This window comes from Solea senegalensis, unplaced genomic scaffold (genome assembly GCF_019176455.1).
Source record: "Solea senegalensis isolate Sse05_10M unplaced genomic scaffold, IFAPA_SoseM_1 scf7180000017739, whole genome shotgun sequence".
Taxonomy (NCBI): domain Eukaryota; kingdom Metazoa; phylum Chordata; class Actinopteri; order Pleuronectiformes; family Soleidae; genus Solea; species Solea senegalensis.
The window spans coordinates 94481-110585 of NW_025322509.1; the positions used below are offsets into that span (position 1 = coordinate 94481).

The window sequence follows — 16105 nt, forward strand, 5'->3', positions numbered from 1 at the left end:
ACAGAGAGGACAGCAACTGACAGGACAGAGAGGACAACAACTGACAGGAGAGAGAGGACAGCAACTGACAGCAACTACAGACATCTACAGAGACATGCAGGTCGTGTTCATCATTTGATCTTTTCAAAGACACTTGGACAGAAAAGAGTCACAGTGAAAGCAGGACATGCTGAGGTGGACGTCCTCACAGGTCCAGGTCTGACTGAAGTCATTTCACTGATATTTAATAATGTCTTTTTTTGTGACATACTCTTTGTAACAGCTGTTTAGAATATACTACATAATAAACATTGTTATTACTATTATTATTATTATTGTTATTATTAGTTTTCACGCTGAAACTTGAAATGTAAGTGAGCTCCTATATCAGATCTGGAATAAAGGGTTTATATAAGTTAAAGAGAGAGATGGAGATTATTGTAGTGTGATTGTATACCCTAACCCATAATTATAATATATATGGGGAAAAGAATTATATATTTAATATTATTCATAATATTTATATTATTTATTATATATATATAAAAATGTATATATATATATATATATATATATGTGTGTGTATATCTGAGCTACATTAAAAACATGTATCATGTCTTTATCTCACTGTTAGACAGACTTTGTAAACTGCTCACTCTCCAACACCAAAGTTCCAAAGGAAAGAAAATCAGTGATTTTAGCTGCGGGGACTCAGGAGCTGCTGGTCCTCTGCTGCCTCGTGTGGTCACTTTGTGTCACTGAGTTAAATCTAAATGAAATATTTTAAAAACCAAATTTTATAAAATAAGACATTTGAACTTAGTGATGGAGGCAGCAGTGGATCAACAACTCCTGTGTGTGTGTGTGTGTGTGTGTGTGTGTGTGTGTGTGTGTGTGTGTGATGTTAAAGGGGACATATTATGCAAAATCAACTTTTTAACCATTTTTTTCAACCTGATATTTGGGACTCTGGAGGCCCTACCAGTCGCCAAAGTGTGGAAAAACAATACTCAGTCATGTTTTCGTGGTCCCCCTTAGTGTAAGTATAGGCCATAAAACACTCCATGTTGAATTCCCTGCGCTTATGATGGCAGCATGCGCATTTCACCGCGAATGTTACCGCCCACCAGTAAGTTTACTTGGAGAGCTCCACCTTAGCTCCACCTTGTCCCTGCAAGAGTGCAGGCGAGGGAGGAAGAGCGATATTATGTCAACGCGGAGGGACAAGTGTGCTGTTGGTGGCTGCACAGTGGAGCACAGTGGAGCACAGAGGATTTTATATATGAAGCTAATGTGCCAGATAAAGTCAGCAATCGTGTGTTCGCACCACTTCACATCAGACTGCGACCAGCGGTCGCTGTATTTAGTCAGGGGACGTATTTCACCGACGTACAAACACACAAATTGTTAAGAAAAGATCACATAGAGCTCATAACTGACCATTCTGACACGTCCTAATTAAACATATTTGTTCAGTACGTCCTCCATGACCGGAGCACAGACTCAGTCTGATACAATCACATAAAGCAGCTGTTTATGCAGCGCGCCGCTGGCGATCAGCAGTTCTGTTCCTAAGTGTTTTTAACTGATTTACAGTTGGACAGTGTTCGGCTCGATCCTTATGTAGGACGTCTCTTCCTGTGACGGCACTCTCGCTGTTTTCTGCTCACGCTGACATGTTGATATTGTCAGAGAGCTAGTGGAGGGAGGGGGAGACGAATAGAGCTATAAAGCACTGTAAAGAGGACAAATCAGAAACCCTCTGGAAGAAGTGGGTGTGTGTTTGCCTGTGTCTCATTTGCATATAAAGGGACCATGCACGAAAACTGAGCGTTCTGAAAGGGGCGGGTTTAGCAGGGTTTTTGAACTACTATGATTCTTCATCCTTATGGTATTTTGACCAAAGTATGTCACTGACATGTTCATTAGGACACCAGGGAACTATTTTAATGGGGGAAATAGGGTATAATATGTCCCCTTTAAAATCACTGATTTTCTCTATGAGGTTTGGTGTGGGAGAGTGAGTGGTTTACAAACGTCTGTCTCACAGTGAGATAAAGACGTGATCATCTCAACATTAATTCAAGGAATGTCTGTTTGTGTGGTTGACAGGCGGCAAAGTCATCAAAGGAACGTGTGTGTGTGTGTGTGTGTGTGTGTGTCAAAGTCAGAGTCAGAGTGCTTTGATGTCTTTGAACAAAGATAAAGGTAGTAAAGTGAAACGTTCCTGACTCACTGCCGTCAAACAGTGAAGATCACTGTGAAGAACAAGAAGAAGAAAAAGAGGAGAATTTAAAAAAGGCGGAGTCACAACACTGCGAAAAAACAAGCAGGATCAAGCCCCTCCCCTAACCACACACATGCTTGTGCATGTTGTAAAGACAGAGGGGATGTGTCGTGATGCTGAGTCAGTTCTTCTTCTTCTAATAATAATGATGATGATAATGTCGGGCAGGCTGTACACTGACAGTTTTCTTCATCTTAGCTTGGAGTTCTCGTTCACTCCCACTCTCCTTCTCTGCTCTGGAACACTCCAGTCGGAACTTCCCATTTGTGAGTGCAACTGGAATGCAACACAACTACTGTATGTGTTAGTCGCTCACTTTTTTATAAAAGCTGAACTATTCCTTTAAAGATGAGCCTGATACCAAGGAGGAGGGAGGGGAGAGTGGGGAGGAGTGCAGGGGGCGTGGTCGGCTAGTGAGAGGGTCTCAGTGAGACGAGAAGCGACGGCTGCAGCATTTATAGAAGGGGGAGGAGTCTGGGATTATACCAGTGACACAACAGTGGACTAAAGGTCCAATTACTCGTGGAAGTTAAGACCATGGATTATACGCCACCATGGTCTTAACTTCCACTGCGATGCTGATGATACTCAACTCTACCTCAGCACGTCTCCATCCACTCAGCTCCCTCCACAATCACTTATCGACTGTTTACAGGACATTAAATCTTGGCTGACCTCTGACCTGCTCCAACTAAACCGCCGGAAGACAGAGTTGACAGTGGTCGGTCCAAAGTCTCTCTTCAACAAGGTGGGAGATCTGGACATCACCACTTCACTGTCCACGGAGGTTTGTAACCCGGGCGTCATTCTGGACACACACATCAAATCTGTCACAAAATCTGCATTTTTTCAATCGCTCACTGACTCTGTCGCTGAGACCCGTGTCCATTCCTTCATCACATCACGCCTGGACTACTGTAATGCCGTCCTGTTTGGCGTCCCGAAGAAAACCCTGGACAGGCTCCAAAATGTCCAGAACTCTGCTGCTAGGGTTCTCACTCGGACCAAACACCTCACCCCCACACTGAAACAACTGCACTGGCTCCCCGTTAAGTTCCGGATCACCTTCAAGCTTCTCCTCCTTTGCTGCAAGTCTCTCCATTCACTCGCTCCACATTATCTCTCCGACCTCCTCCACGTGCAGCGCCCCTCGGCTGACCTCGGCCTCCTCTCCGTTCCTCGGACCTGCAGACAAAGCTTTGGCAACAGGACTTTCAGTGTCGCTGCTCCAACCCTCTGCAACGCACCAACACTGGAGTCTTTTAAATCTCAGCTTTTACCACCTGACTGTTTGTTTTCTTCTCTGTTCTCAACTGTACAGCGACCTTCGGTTTCGTGAAAGGCGCTTTATAAATCTAAGTCATTAATATTTTATTATTAAACCCAGAGATACCACCAGGGGGCAGTGTAGAGTCAATAGTCAATCATTCTGGAAAAAGACAAAGAGACGCCTTTATTATGTCCATATATGATGTCAGTGGGATGACGTCTCTTCATGTTTGCTGGCACTCAGCACTGCCCTCTAAAGGAAGTACTGGGACAGGACGGATGTGGGACGGACGAAAAATAATAATGAGCCTTGACACAACTAACAGCAAATTTAAAATGCAGTAGCTGGTGTTTGACCGCAGAGGGCAGTAGATACACCGATACACTAAACAAATAACATGAAGTCGATTCACTCACACACCGGTGGTTCAGACGTTTATTACACTGTCATATATGCAGATTTACTTATAAATACAATCATGTGATAAAATCATAAAACTCACATTGTTGTATTTTTAAATAAATTATCCAGAACGTATCCCTGACGTGATGAACTCGATAGTGATGTTTGACTTGATGATAATTTGACTTATTTATCATGATTTCTTGTGTTTACAGACGATCACCCCTGATTCTAACACACTGACGCAGGAAGGGGTGTGGCTCCGGGTGTCCTCGGCTCTCATTGGCCGACGCTCTCTTCACTCAGCAGCCTCAGTTACATGATTGGTCGGCGGGTCTGTGGCTCAGCCCCCGCTGCTCTGTCGGTACGGATGTCCGATATGTTGCTGTGCTGCTCGGACAGAGCGGGACCGAGAGTCTCCGCCACCCCGAAACAAGTGTGAAAAAGCCGCTTCACGACTCCACTGTGTCCCGCGGAGGCTGCGTCACTGCCGGCGGCGCCTCACACTCCCGTTCACCGACACTAACACCCGGAAAAAAGCCCCTGAATATAGCCCTTCTTTGCACCGCGGGGCCCGGCGAGGCACGGCGGGAGCAGATGGAGACTGCACCGGCGAAGGCGAAGCCGCAGGGCCGCCTGCTGGTGTCCACCCCGCTGGACGCCAAAGACGAGCTGGAGGAGGTGAGCTGACCCGGGTTAATGGCTCTCTGGGCTAAAGTAGCCCGGGATAACCGCTTCATCAGCCGCTCTGTCACAGTAGAGTTTACTTTAAAACAAAGACACGGGACCTGTTTATCACACAGGCTAGGCTAGTTAGCGAGGCTAGCAGGACGAGGCTAGCAGCGCGAGCGTTAGCAGCAGAGCAGCCCGGGAACCTGTGTAACTGTGTGTGTGACAGGTGACGTGTGTCAGGTGTTTGTGAGCTCAGAGTGACGTCACTGAGGCGATTTCAAACACTTCTGAGCGCTCGAGCCACTGTGAATTAGCCTAGCATGCTAACCCTACGTAAACATATGGATGTGAAAGTGACAGGTGCGCATGCGCCATGCCTCTGTTTCTCATGTCAGAGGCGGTGACGTGAAGACAGGTGAGACGTGTTTATGACGTAACAGGTGATCGGACACTCCTGACGTCACAAAAACTATGAACTGAACATAAACATTTAGTGTCTACTTGACAAACATGGTCAGATGATGTCACACAACACATTTAAACAATATAATATGATTATTGGAGTAAAAAAAACACATTCTCTTTAATCTAATCAAGGATGGTTAATATGTTTTATAAATAATAATAGTATTGTGTGTGTGTGTGTGTGTGTGTGTGTGTGTGTAGAGGTTGGAGCGCTGTGCTGGGATCGTCCAGTCTTTGACAAATGGGATGTCAGAGAGAGAGGCCAACGACGCACTCACTGCTAATGTAAGAACACGCACCCACACACACACACACCTGTCTGTTTAGCTCTGTTTACAGTAGATGTTTGTAATGTGTGTTTGTTGGTTGAACTTCCTGTTTGTGTCAGGTGTGTAAAGGTCCACAGCAGCATGAAGAGGTTTGTCTGGGTCTGTTCACACTGGTCCTCACAGAAGCGACGCAGGCTCAGAGGGTGAGACGTCACTGCAGCATCGTTCATGTCTGACATGTGTGTGACATCACTCTGACATCACTGTGTGTGTGTGTGGTGGGGGGGCAGTGTTACAGAGACCTGACTCTGCTCAACAGAGACGGCATGAACGTGATCCTCGTGAAGATCAACCAGATCTTGATGGAGAAGTTCCTCAAGCTGCAGGACGTCCCGAGAACACAGGTAAACTGACTTTAGCTGCACACACACACAACAAACAACTAGCCGCTGGTGTGTTTTAAGTCCAAGAGTGCTTTTACAGCACGATGAAAGACCTGAACACAGATGAGATATCTGCTGATATCAAATCCACAGTTCTGTCATGCCTACATATGTAAAGCCCCCTGTAAACATGGCAACCATTTAAGATGTGAGACATGGTTTCTACTATTCGTTCACTACCGTGGTGTATACAGTGGGGAGCATGACTGTCTGGAAACCAGATGGAGAGGTTCAGTTTAGTTGGTAGAACCTGTCGTCTCGCTTTTAAAGCATATGTGACCATGTTCTCATCCAGGGCAACACGCACACGCACACGCACACACACACACAGATTCACACGTACTCACACACACACACGGACTCACGCGTTCACACTCACACAGACACACAGTTTATGTGATCATGTGAAAAATTGTTAGCTACAGTGTATTCATTCTGTGTGTGTGTGTGTGTGTGTGTGTGCGTGCGCGTGCACAGCTGGTGTGGCTGGTCAGAGAGCTGGTGAAGAGCGGGGTGATCGGAGCAGATGGTGTCGTCATGACACTGCTGAAACAGATCGCAGGTCAGAAACACGCACACACTCGCAGAGTTAATCATGTGACACATCAGAGTGGGTGTGGTTGATACTGTGTCTCACCTGCAGGTGGAGACATCTCCTCTAAGAACATGTGGTTGGCTGAGAACGTCCTGGACATCCTGCTGGACCAGAAGTACGTTTCACCTCACAGTCTGAATCTAAGCTTTTATTTTGAAGGCACTGCAGGGCTGTGAGTTTTGTTGTTTCCTCTGTGCAGGGAGTGGGTGCTGAAGAGCGGGATGCTGATCGCCATGTCCGTCTACACCTACCTGCGCCTGATTGTGGACCATGGAACTCCAAACCTGCTGCCTCTGCGTCAGAAGGAGGTGGACTTCTGCATCAGCATGCTGAGAGAGAAGGTGAAGGAAGGGAGGGACGGAGGGACGCTGGGCGGGAGGGAGTGAGGGAGTGGTGTTGAATTGCAGGTGACTCTGACCACCACAGTGTCTCTGTATCTGTAGTTCATAGAGTGTGTGATCATCGGTCGAGATCTGGTTCGTCTGCTGCAGAACGTCGCTCGCATCCCAGAGATGGAGCTGCTGTGGAGAGACCTGCTGCACAACCCACAAGTCCTGAGTCCTCAGTTCACTGGTGACTACCCACAGTCCTCTCTGTTCACCACTGACTACCCACAATCCTCTCTGTTCACCACTGACTACCCACAGTCCTCTCTGTTCTTATAAAGCCTAATTAAACCAGTAGATTTGTTATAGATTTATGATGATTGTTGTGACAGTGAGATAACCCCGTGTGCGTGTGTGTGTGTGTGCGCATGTGCGTGCGTGTGTGCGTGCGCATGTGTGCGTGCGTGTGTGTCAGGAGTCCTTCAGCTGCTCACAGCTCGAACATCCAGAAAGTTCCTGGCCTGTCGACTCACACCGGACATGGAGACCAAGCTGTTGTTCATGACCTCCAGGGTAAACACAAACACACACACACCCACACACACGTGTGTTGTTTGTAAGGAGACCTAAACAGGCTCTGCCTTTGTGTGTCCACCTGTGTTCAGGTGCGTTTCGGGCAGCAGAAGCGGTACCAGGACTGGTTCCAGAAACAGTACCTGTCCACAGCGGAGAGCCAGTCTCTGCGCTGCGACCTCATCCGTTACATCTGCGGCGTCGTCCATCCGTCCAACGAGGTGCTGAGCTCTGACATCCTGCCTCGCTGGGCTATCATTGGCTGGCTGCTCACCACCTGCACGGTAAAGTGGGCGGGGTTTCTGGCAGTCAAACTCTGGGTTTGTAACAAATTTAAAAAAGAAAATCAATAACTAATAATGAATGGATGGATTTGTGTCTCCAGTCAAACGTGGCGGCCTCCAACGCCAAACTGGCACTCTTCTATGATTGGCTGTTCTTCAATCCAGAGAAAGACAGCATCATGAATATAGGTGACGCGCACACACGCACACGCACGCATGAAGTCATGAGGTCACATGACATCACAGCCTTTTTAGTTAGAACATCTCATATTATCATATTGTGATATTATCCAGGGATCCCACAAAGTTTTTTTTCAAGGCCCTTGAAAGTTTTTAAACAGTCATGGATCCTTTTTTGAATTTTGTGCACTAAAGAATTGAAGTTGACATTTAGTTAAAAGTCTTGTCATTTGTTACGACGCCACCTTCTGTTCACGCCCTGCGTTGCTTGATGTACGTAGACGAGGCCGGCGCAGGACAGACGACAGACAGTGGACAGTGTCTTTAAAGTGAAGAAAGGCTTGAACAGAGGCTTGTTGTGTGAAGTCTGCCATCTCTGATTGTGTTGTTGTTGTTGTTGTTGTTGTTCAGAACCAGCCATCCTGGTGATGCATCACTCCATGAAGCCTCATCCTGCCATCACTGCCACACTGCTGGACTTCATGTGCAGGGTAACACACACACACACACACACACACACACACACACACACACACACACACACAGAACCGACATGAAACACACAAAGTAAGTTGAAAATTCTCATTTTTATAATCTGCTCCTCATTTCCCTCCCTTTTCTTCTTGTGTCCGTCCTCATTTCCTTCCCTCCTCAGATCATCCCTCACTTCTTTCCTCCTCTGGAGTCTCAGGTCCGTCAGGGCGTCTGTAACTCGCTCACCTTCATCATGGAGAAGAGAGTGCTGGCGTAAGAATCAAACACACTCATTCTGTCTTCACCATGTTTTCATTATTGATGGATTATGGATGATTGATGATTGATGATGGATTATTGATCTGTCGTCAGTCACCTCGCTCCACTCTTTGATAATCCCAAATTGGACCGAGAACTTCGATCGATGCTCAGAGAGAGATTCCCTGAGTTCTGCAGCGCCCCCTCACCACCAACTGAAGGTAACGCGCGCACACACACACACACACACACACACACACACCAGGGCTCAATGGTAGAGCGAATGCTCTTTCAACTCGAAGGTTGTGTGTTCGATTCCCGGCTCTGCTAGTCTACATGCTGATTAGGGCTGGTAAAAGGAATAGATAATAGGTCAATCGTGATTATATTATTGACGATTATGAGTCGACGATTACATTTCCAAAGATCGATTATTTACATTTTTCGAATTGTAATACAAACCAGACGAGTCCTCCTGTTACTGGCTGTCATACAGGATTTAACCACAAGGTGGAGCTGTGAACTGTCATAACAAGACACTGTGTAACAGAGCCAGCAAGCAGCAAGTGTGTTGGTGCTAACCAGGTGCTAACTGAGGTGAGCGAGATGTGGGTGCGATGCCTGAACAATGGAGGATGAAAAAGCAACAACCTGCAACAGTCTTCACCACATGTCGACAGAGCGTTGTCTTTGAGCTTTGGCAACACGAGAGCTCACATGTGGAGGCAGCCAGGTCACAATAATCAAAAATGATTATTAAATTGTGAGGTGTAACTCAAAGAGAAGTCAAATCATTCAGAAGCTGACTGATGTTAAATGGAAGATCAGTAATCGGCAACAATCGAATTGTGACTTCAAAAGTCCAAATTGAATCTGGAAATTGGGCGATTAACCACCCCTAATGCCGCCGTGTCCTTGGGCAAGACACGTAACACACACAGATGTTGAATGTTCCTGTGTCCCGCAGTGAAAATGGAGGAGAACGTGTCTTTAGAGATGGACAAGGACGAGGGTTGCTATGACAACACTGAGGCTGCCTTCAGCGACGATGAGGAGGAAATCAACAACAAAGGTGATGAAAGTCAAAACAATTACTTTAAACCAGTTTAATGTGTCCTTGTGTCTTCATGTGTCTTCATGTGTACTTGTGTCTTCATGTGTCTTCATGTGTCCTCATGTGTCTGTGTAACCCACACTCTGCCGCAGCCACTCCGCCCGCTGTTACTCTGCGTTGTGTTTAGGTGTTAATGTTGTCGGCGAGGGGAAGTGTGTCTCCCAAAAGAATCACGGGAGGCAGAGAAGTCGATCGTTAATGGTGACGAGACCGTTTATTATTCGTAGCACCACCACAGTAACCTCGACAGCCTGTAGAATTAACAGCGTACATTGAACGCATCAGTACAGTACACCCGGGAGCTAACATAATTAGCAACCACAAATCAAAACAAAACACACACAGCTTGCTCGGGATAACGTAATTAAAATATATCCTCCCGTATCACACTACTACAACACGGAGACCGTAACATCTCCCTCGCAGAGTTTAAGCAGCATTCCCCACAAAAGCACAATATAATTTAAGGAGCAACATTCCACCATGACCTACCTGTAGAATTAACAGCGTACATTGAACGCAACACGGCGTCTCCTGCGTAACGCACGTCAATTCTACGGGCAGTGGGAATAGACAAATAAGAAATAAAATAAAAAATAAATAATTAAATATTTAGTACTCTGTATACACCAGCACAACACATACACCATGTTGCATCTGCATGTGTCCTCATGTGTCCTCATGTGTCCTCATGTGTCTCTGTGCAGGAAAGAAACGTGAGTTCAGGTTTCATCCGATCAAAGAGGCTGTGATGGAGGAACCAGCTGACATGACGCCCTGGCTCGACCAGTTAGACGAGACCATGAAGGAGAAGGTGCTGCAGCTGCAGAAGAGCAGGTGAGAACACACAGTCCTCTTTCAGGTCCTCATATCATCTTCTTCATTATTGGTGACTGATGACTTTTATTGATCTGTCCTCAGCGACACAGAGGCTCAGTGTGAGGTGATGCAGGAGATCGTGGAGCTGATTCTCGAGGTGGGTTCTGTCTGTTGTCCACACTTCTGCAGAGGACGTATAAAGAGTATGAAGCATTTACACCTAGTCACATATCTCAATGTGAGACGGACTGTCCAACAGGGTTGTTCTTGATCTTCTCTGATGTTCTGGTCTTCTCTAATGTTCTTGATCTTCTCTGATGTTCTTGGACTTCCCTGATGTTCTGATATTCTATATCTTCTCTGATGTTCTCGATCTTCTGATCTTCTCTGGTCTTGGACTTCCCTGATGTTCTCGATCTTCTCTGATGTTCTGATCCTCTCTGATGTTCCGATCTTCTCTGATGTTCTGTCTCAGGAGGACTTTGACACAGAGCAGATGTCGGCTCTGGCTTCTTGTCTTGCTGAACTGTTCAAAGATCATTTCAGAGGAGACGTCCTGCCAGAGGAGATCACTGAGGAGTAAGAGCTGTCTGAATTCCACCATGCAGAGATATCTCTTTGTGTTCAGTGTTGAAGATCCCTGACCACTTCTTTCTCTCTCTCAGGTCCCTGGAGGAGTCCGTGTGTAAACCCGTGTGTCTGATCTTCAGGAACCTGGTCACCATGCAGGAGGACAACAGCGGCCTCTCTGTTCTTCTGGAGATGTTGGCAGAACTTTACCAGAAGCAGCCAAAGATCGGATATCACCTGCTGTACTACCTCAAAGCCAGGTGAGGCGCAGCTGCTGGTGACGATGTCACTGATGACATCGTCACCAGCGGTCGTCTGATCTGCGTGTGTGTGTGTGTGTGTGTGTGTGTGTGTGTGTGTGTGTGTGTGACAGCAAAGCGGCGAACGGGAAGATGGTTCTGTACGAGATGTTTGCTCAGGCGACGGCGCTCGGCGACCTGCACACGTGTCTGATGATGGACATGAAGGCGTGTCAGGAAGATGACATCAGACTGTTGTGTTACCTCACACCGTCTATATACTCTGAGGTACACACAGACTCACACACAGACACACACACACACACACACACACACTTACGTGTCTGTGTGTTTGTTCAGTTTCCAGATCAAACATTAAGAAGTGGTGAGCTGCTCAACATGATCGTCGCTGTCATCGATTCCACGCAGGTAAAACTCTCTGTGTCTGTAGACACGCTCTGTGTCTACTGCCCCCTGCTGGATTACTAGGAATGTTACATCAATGCCAAACAAGGGAAGTGGGTCAAAGTGGTGACGAGCGGATGAAAAAAAAGTGAAATGGATTTCAATGATGACGTGTTGTGAATTTTTAATTTAAAATATGCGTTATTAGACTAAATTATTAAAAAAAACATGAGGGTTTAAGGGTTTAATAGCGCCCCCTGCTTTTATCTCAATGTGAGACAGACTTTTCCAACAGGAAACAGAAGTTTGTAAAACACTCACTCTCCCACACCAAACCTCACAGAGAAAATCAGTGATTTTAACATCACACACACACACACACACACACACACTGCTGCCTCCATCACTAAGTTCTAATGTCACTTTAGTGTTTGAAATCCTTTGTTCAGATTGACCTCAGTGACACAAAGTGACCACACGAGGCAGCAGAGGACCAGCAGGTCCTGTGTCCCCGCTGCTAAAATCACTGATTTTCTCTATGGGCTTTGGTGTGGGAGAGTGAGTGCTTTACAAACCTGACGTTTTTAGTATAAAGCTGATTTAAAATAACATTAATTGCGATTATTTTTATTGTGCGTGTGTGTAGTTACAGGAGCTGATGTGTCATGTGATGATGGGAAACCTGGTGATGTTCAGGAAAGACTCGGTTCTCAACATCCTCAGTGAGAAACTAACACAGAACAACAAGAGTTAAACTGATGATGGTGATGATGACTGAACATCTTCTTCATCTGTCTCTGTCTCTGTCTCGTTCTTGTCCTCTCAGTTCAGTCTCTGGACTGGGAAACCTTTGAACAGTACAGTACGTGGCAGCTCTTCCTGGCTCACAGTATTCCTCTGGAAACCATCATCCCCATCCTGCAGCACCTTAAGTACAAAGGTGACACACACACACACACACGTCACTGTATGTCTCTGACTCTTGTCTCTGCATGTCTCTGACTCTTGTGTCTCTGTCTCTGACTCTTGTGTCTCTGCATGTCTCTGGCGTCTCTGACTCTTGTGTCTCTGACTCTGTCTCTGTCTCTCTTGTGTCTCTGCATGTCTCTGCCTCTGACTCTTGTGTCTCTGCATGTCTCTGACTCTTGTGTCTCTGACTCTTGTGTCTCTGCATGTCTCTGACTCTTGTGTCTCTGCGTCTCTGACTCTTGTGTCTCTGCATGTCTCTGACTCTTGCGTCTCTGCATGTTTCTGGCGTCTCTGACTCTTGTGTCTCTGTCATGTCTCTGACTCTTGTCTCTGCATGTCTCTGACTCTTGTCTCTCTGCATGTCTCTGACTCTTGTGTCTCTGCATGTCTCTGACTCTTGTGTCTCTGACTCTCTCTGACTCTTGTCTTCTCTGCATGTCTCTGACTCTTGTGTCTCTGCATGTCTCGTCTCTGACTCTTGTGTCTCTGCATGTCTCTGACTCTTGTGTCTCTGTGTCTCTCTGTGTCTCTGTGTCTCTTCTGTGTCTCTGCATGTCTCTGACTCTTGCGTCTCTGCATGTTTCTGGCGTCTCTGACTCTTGTGTCTCTACATGTCTCTGACTCTTGTGTCTCTGCATGTCTCTGGCGTCTCTGACTCTCTGTGTCTCTGCATGTCTCTGACTCTTGTGTCTCTGTCAGTCTCTGACTCTGCATGTCTGACTCTTGTGTCTCTGCATGTCTCTGACTCTTGTGTCTCTCTCTGTCTGACTCTTGTGTCTCTGCATCTCTGACTCTTGTGTCTCTGCATGTCTCTGACTCTTGTATCTCTGCATGTCTCTGACTCTTGTGTCTCTGCATGTCTCTGACTCTTGTGTCTCTGCATGTCTCTGACTCTTGTGTCTCATGTCTCTGACTCTTGTGTCTCTGACATCTCTGACTCTTGTGTTTCTGTCTCTGACTCTTGTGTCTCTGCATGTCTCTGACTCTTGTGTCTCTGCTCTCTTGTGTCTCTGGTCTCTGACTCTTGTGTCTCTGCATGTCTCTGACTCTTGTGTCTCTGCATGTCTCTGCATGTCTCTGACTCTTGTATCTCTGCATGTCTCTGACTCTTGTGTCTCTGCATGTCTCTGTGTCTCTGCATGTCTCTGACTCTTGTCTCTGCATGTCTCTGACTCTGTGTGTCTCTGCATGTCTCTGACTCTTGTGTCTCTCTGACATGTCTCTGACTCTCTGACTCTTGTGTCTCTGCATGTCTCTGACTCTTGTGTCTCTGCATGTCTCTGACTCTTGTGTCTCTGCATGTCTCTGACTCTTGTGTCTCTGCATGTCTCTGGCGTCTCTGACTCTTGTGTCTCTGCATGTCTCTGACTCTTGTGTCTCTGCATGTCTCTGACTCTTGTGTCTCTGCATGTCTCTGACTCTTGTGTCTCTGACTCTTGTGTCTCTGCATGTCTCTGAATCTTGTGTCTCTGTCTCTACAGAACATCCTGAGGCCTTGTCATGTTTGCTGCTGCAGCTTCGGAGAGAAAAGTAAAAACAACGACAGACAAACATTTGTTCCTTCAAATACATTACAGGAGTCTGTGTCCCCGCTGACATATGTCCTCTGTGTCCTCTCTGTGTGTCCCCAGGCCCTCTGAGGAGATGGTGAAGATGGTCCTGAGTCGTCCCTGTCACCCCGAGGACCATTTCACCACTAGCATTCTGAGACACTGGGCGTCCAAATACGATGACACGCTGGGAGAACACATCAAAGCTCAGCTGATCAAGAACAACAACCAGCCACGCAAGAGACAGAGGTGAGACACACTGAGACACACAGGTGAGACACACAGGTGAGACACACAGGTGAGACACACAGGTGAGACACACAGGTGAGACACACTGAGAGACATAGGTGAGACTCATGAACTTTCACCCATGCTTTTTACAACAGTGTGAGAGCACAGTGATGGTTGCTATAGTAACTGTGTGTGTGTGTGTGTGTGTCAGTCTCCGCAGCTCCAGCAGTAAACTGGCTCAGCTGACTCTGGAGCAGATCCTGGAACACATGGACAATCTGAGACTGAGTCTGAGCAACACCAAAAACAACTGTGAGTCTGTCACATGACTGAGTCTGTTAGTTACAACTGTCAGTCTGTTAGTTACAACTGTGAGTCTGTCACATGACTGATTTTTGATCACTAACGTGTGTGTGTGTGTGTGTGTGTGTGTGTGTCAGTCTTCAGTCAGACTCCGATTCTTCAGGCTCTTCAGCACGTTCAGGCGAGTTGTGATGAAGCTCACAAGATGAGGTAAGAACTAATCTATAACTCTATGAGTTTATATCATTATTGTTATTATCATGAATGAGTGAAAATATCATCATTATAATCATGAATGAGTGAAATTGTGTCATCATTCAGTCCTGGTGATTTATTTTTAGGTTTTTGTGTGTTTTTTTCTTCCAAAAAGCTCCACCCCTTCTCATTAAAACAGTTTTATTTCAATAATAATGAGTGAACTTGTGAACTTGGTGAATTGTAATAATTTTCACACATACACTTTGTCCGATGACATCATCAGACGCATCACTTCCTGCAGGTTCAGCGACTTGTTCGCGTTGGCCGAAGAATACGAAGAATCGCAGTCCAAGCCGCCCAAGTCTCGGCGTAAAGCTCCCGCCTCCTCGCCGCGCTCCAGGAAAGGACCGGCTCCGCCCACGAACAATGAGGAGGAGAGCGCCTCCAGCAGTGCTTCAGTAAGCTCCGCTCCCACCCACACATATACATACACTGGGTGTGTCCTGAGCTCTGTAGCCACGCCCACCCTCTGACTCTCTGTCTTTCAGGAGGAAGAAGACTCGAAGCCCAAAGCTCCCAAGAGGAAGAGGAAAGGATCGTCGGCCGTCGGCTCGGACAGTGACTGATCAACCAATCGCACGTCAGCACGGAGACCGCGCTCTGACCACTGGAAGAAGCCCCGCCCCGGGGGGGAGTGGGCGGGACTCTGAGACGTTAAAAACCCATTTGGTGAAACTGATTTTCATTTGACAAGACTTGTTTCCATGGAGACGGGGTCAAAGGTCACTGTGTGGCTGAGGAAACAGGAGAGCCATGAACTCTGGGAACCAAGTGACAAGATTTTAATACAGACTCCGCCCCCTTCACTCTTTCACTTCCCGTTTGTCCCGCTGCAGTAAAAGCTCCACAAGCTCTTCATGTTTCTTTCAGGTTATCATGTTCACTCCAGAGGGGGGGGCGGGGCCGGGGGGGCGGGGCCTGATGCTGCTCACAGGTGTCATTTCACCTGTTTTTTTGTTTTTGTTTTTTACCAGTGAGGTTAAAAACCTTTTTTTTTTTCATCAGTTTGTCTGAACTTTTATGACTTTTGATGAAATAGAAATAAAATCTGTAAAATAAATAAAGAGCAGGTAACTGATGACATCACAATAACACACACAGGTGACTGGTGACATCACAATAACACACACAGGTGACTGATGACATCACAATAACACACACAGGTGACTG

General features: G+C 46.6%; 2 protein-coding genes across 3 annotated transcripts in view; both read left to right on the forward strand.

The window, feature by feature from the left end:
• LOC122764876 (atrial natriuretic peptide receptor 1-like) overlaps positions 1–4261 on the forward strand; it is a 16436-nt gene extending 12175 nt beyond the window's left edge. The window contains exons 21-23 of the mRNA XM_044018860.1: positions 2615–2679; positions 2922–3053; positions 4154–4261. Coding sequence (XP_043874795.1) covers positions 2615–2679; positions 2922–3053; positions 4154–4261 — 305 coding nt within the window. The remainder of the gene's footprint in view (positions 1–2614; positions 2680–2921; positions 3054–4153) is intronic.
• Positions 4187–15928, forward strand: ints3 (integrator complex subunit 3). 2 transcript variants are annotated; one of them, XM_044018876.1, is made up of 29 exons: positions 4187–4619; positions 5277–5360; positions 5464–5547; positions 5635–5748; positions 6265–6349; positions 6431–6497; positions 6582–6723; positions 6826–6955; positions 7184–7281; positions 7374–7565; positions 7667–7754; positions 8157–8236; positions 8401–8492; positions 8592–8698; positions 9445–9549; positions 10299–10428; positions 10513–10567; positions 10886–10989; positions 11076–11240; positions 11354–11507; positions 11580–11648; positions 12271–12346; positions 12451–12564; positions 14075–14123; positions 14225–14392; positions 14586–14686; positions 14815–14887; positions 15159–15333; positions 15424–15928. In XM_044018876.1, exons 1-29 carry the CDS (start codon positions 4536–4538, stop codon positions 15499–15501), a joined length of 3063 nt encoding a protein of 1020 aa, XP_043874811.1. In that variant the 5' UTR covers positions 4187–4535; the 3' UTR covers positions 15502–15928. The 2 variants fall into 2 exon arrangements, with proteins under 2 accessions (XP_043874811.1, XP_043874812.1); XM_044018877.1 differs by having other exon boundaries at positions 15177–15333.
• The last annotated feature ends 177 nt before the right edge of the window (positions 15929–16105 follow it).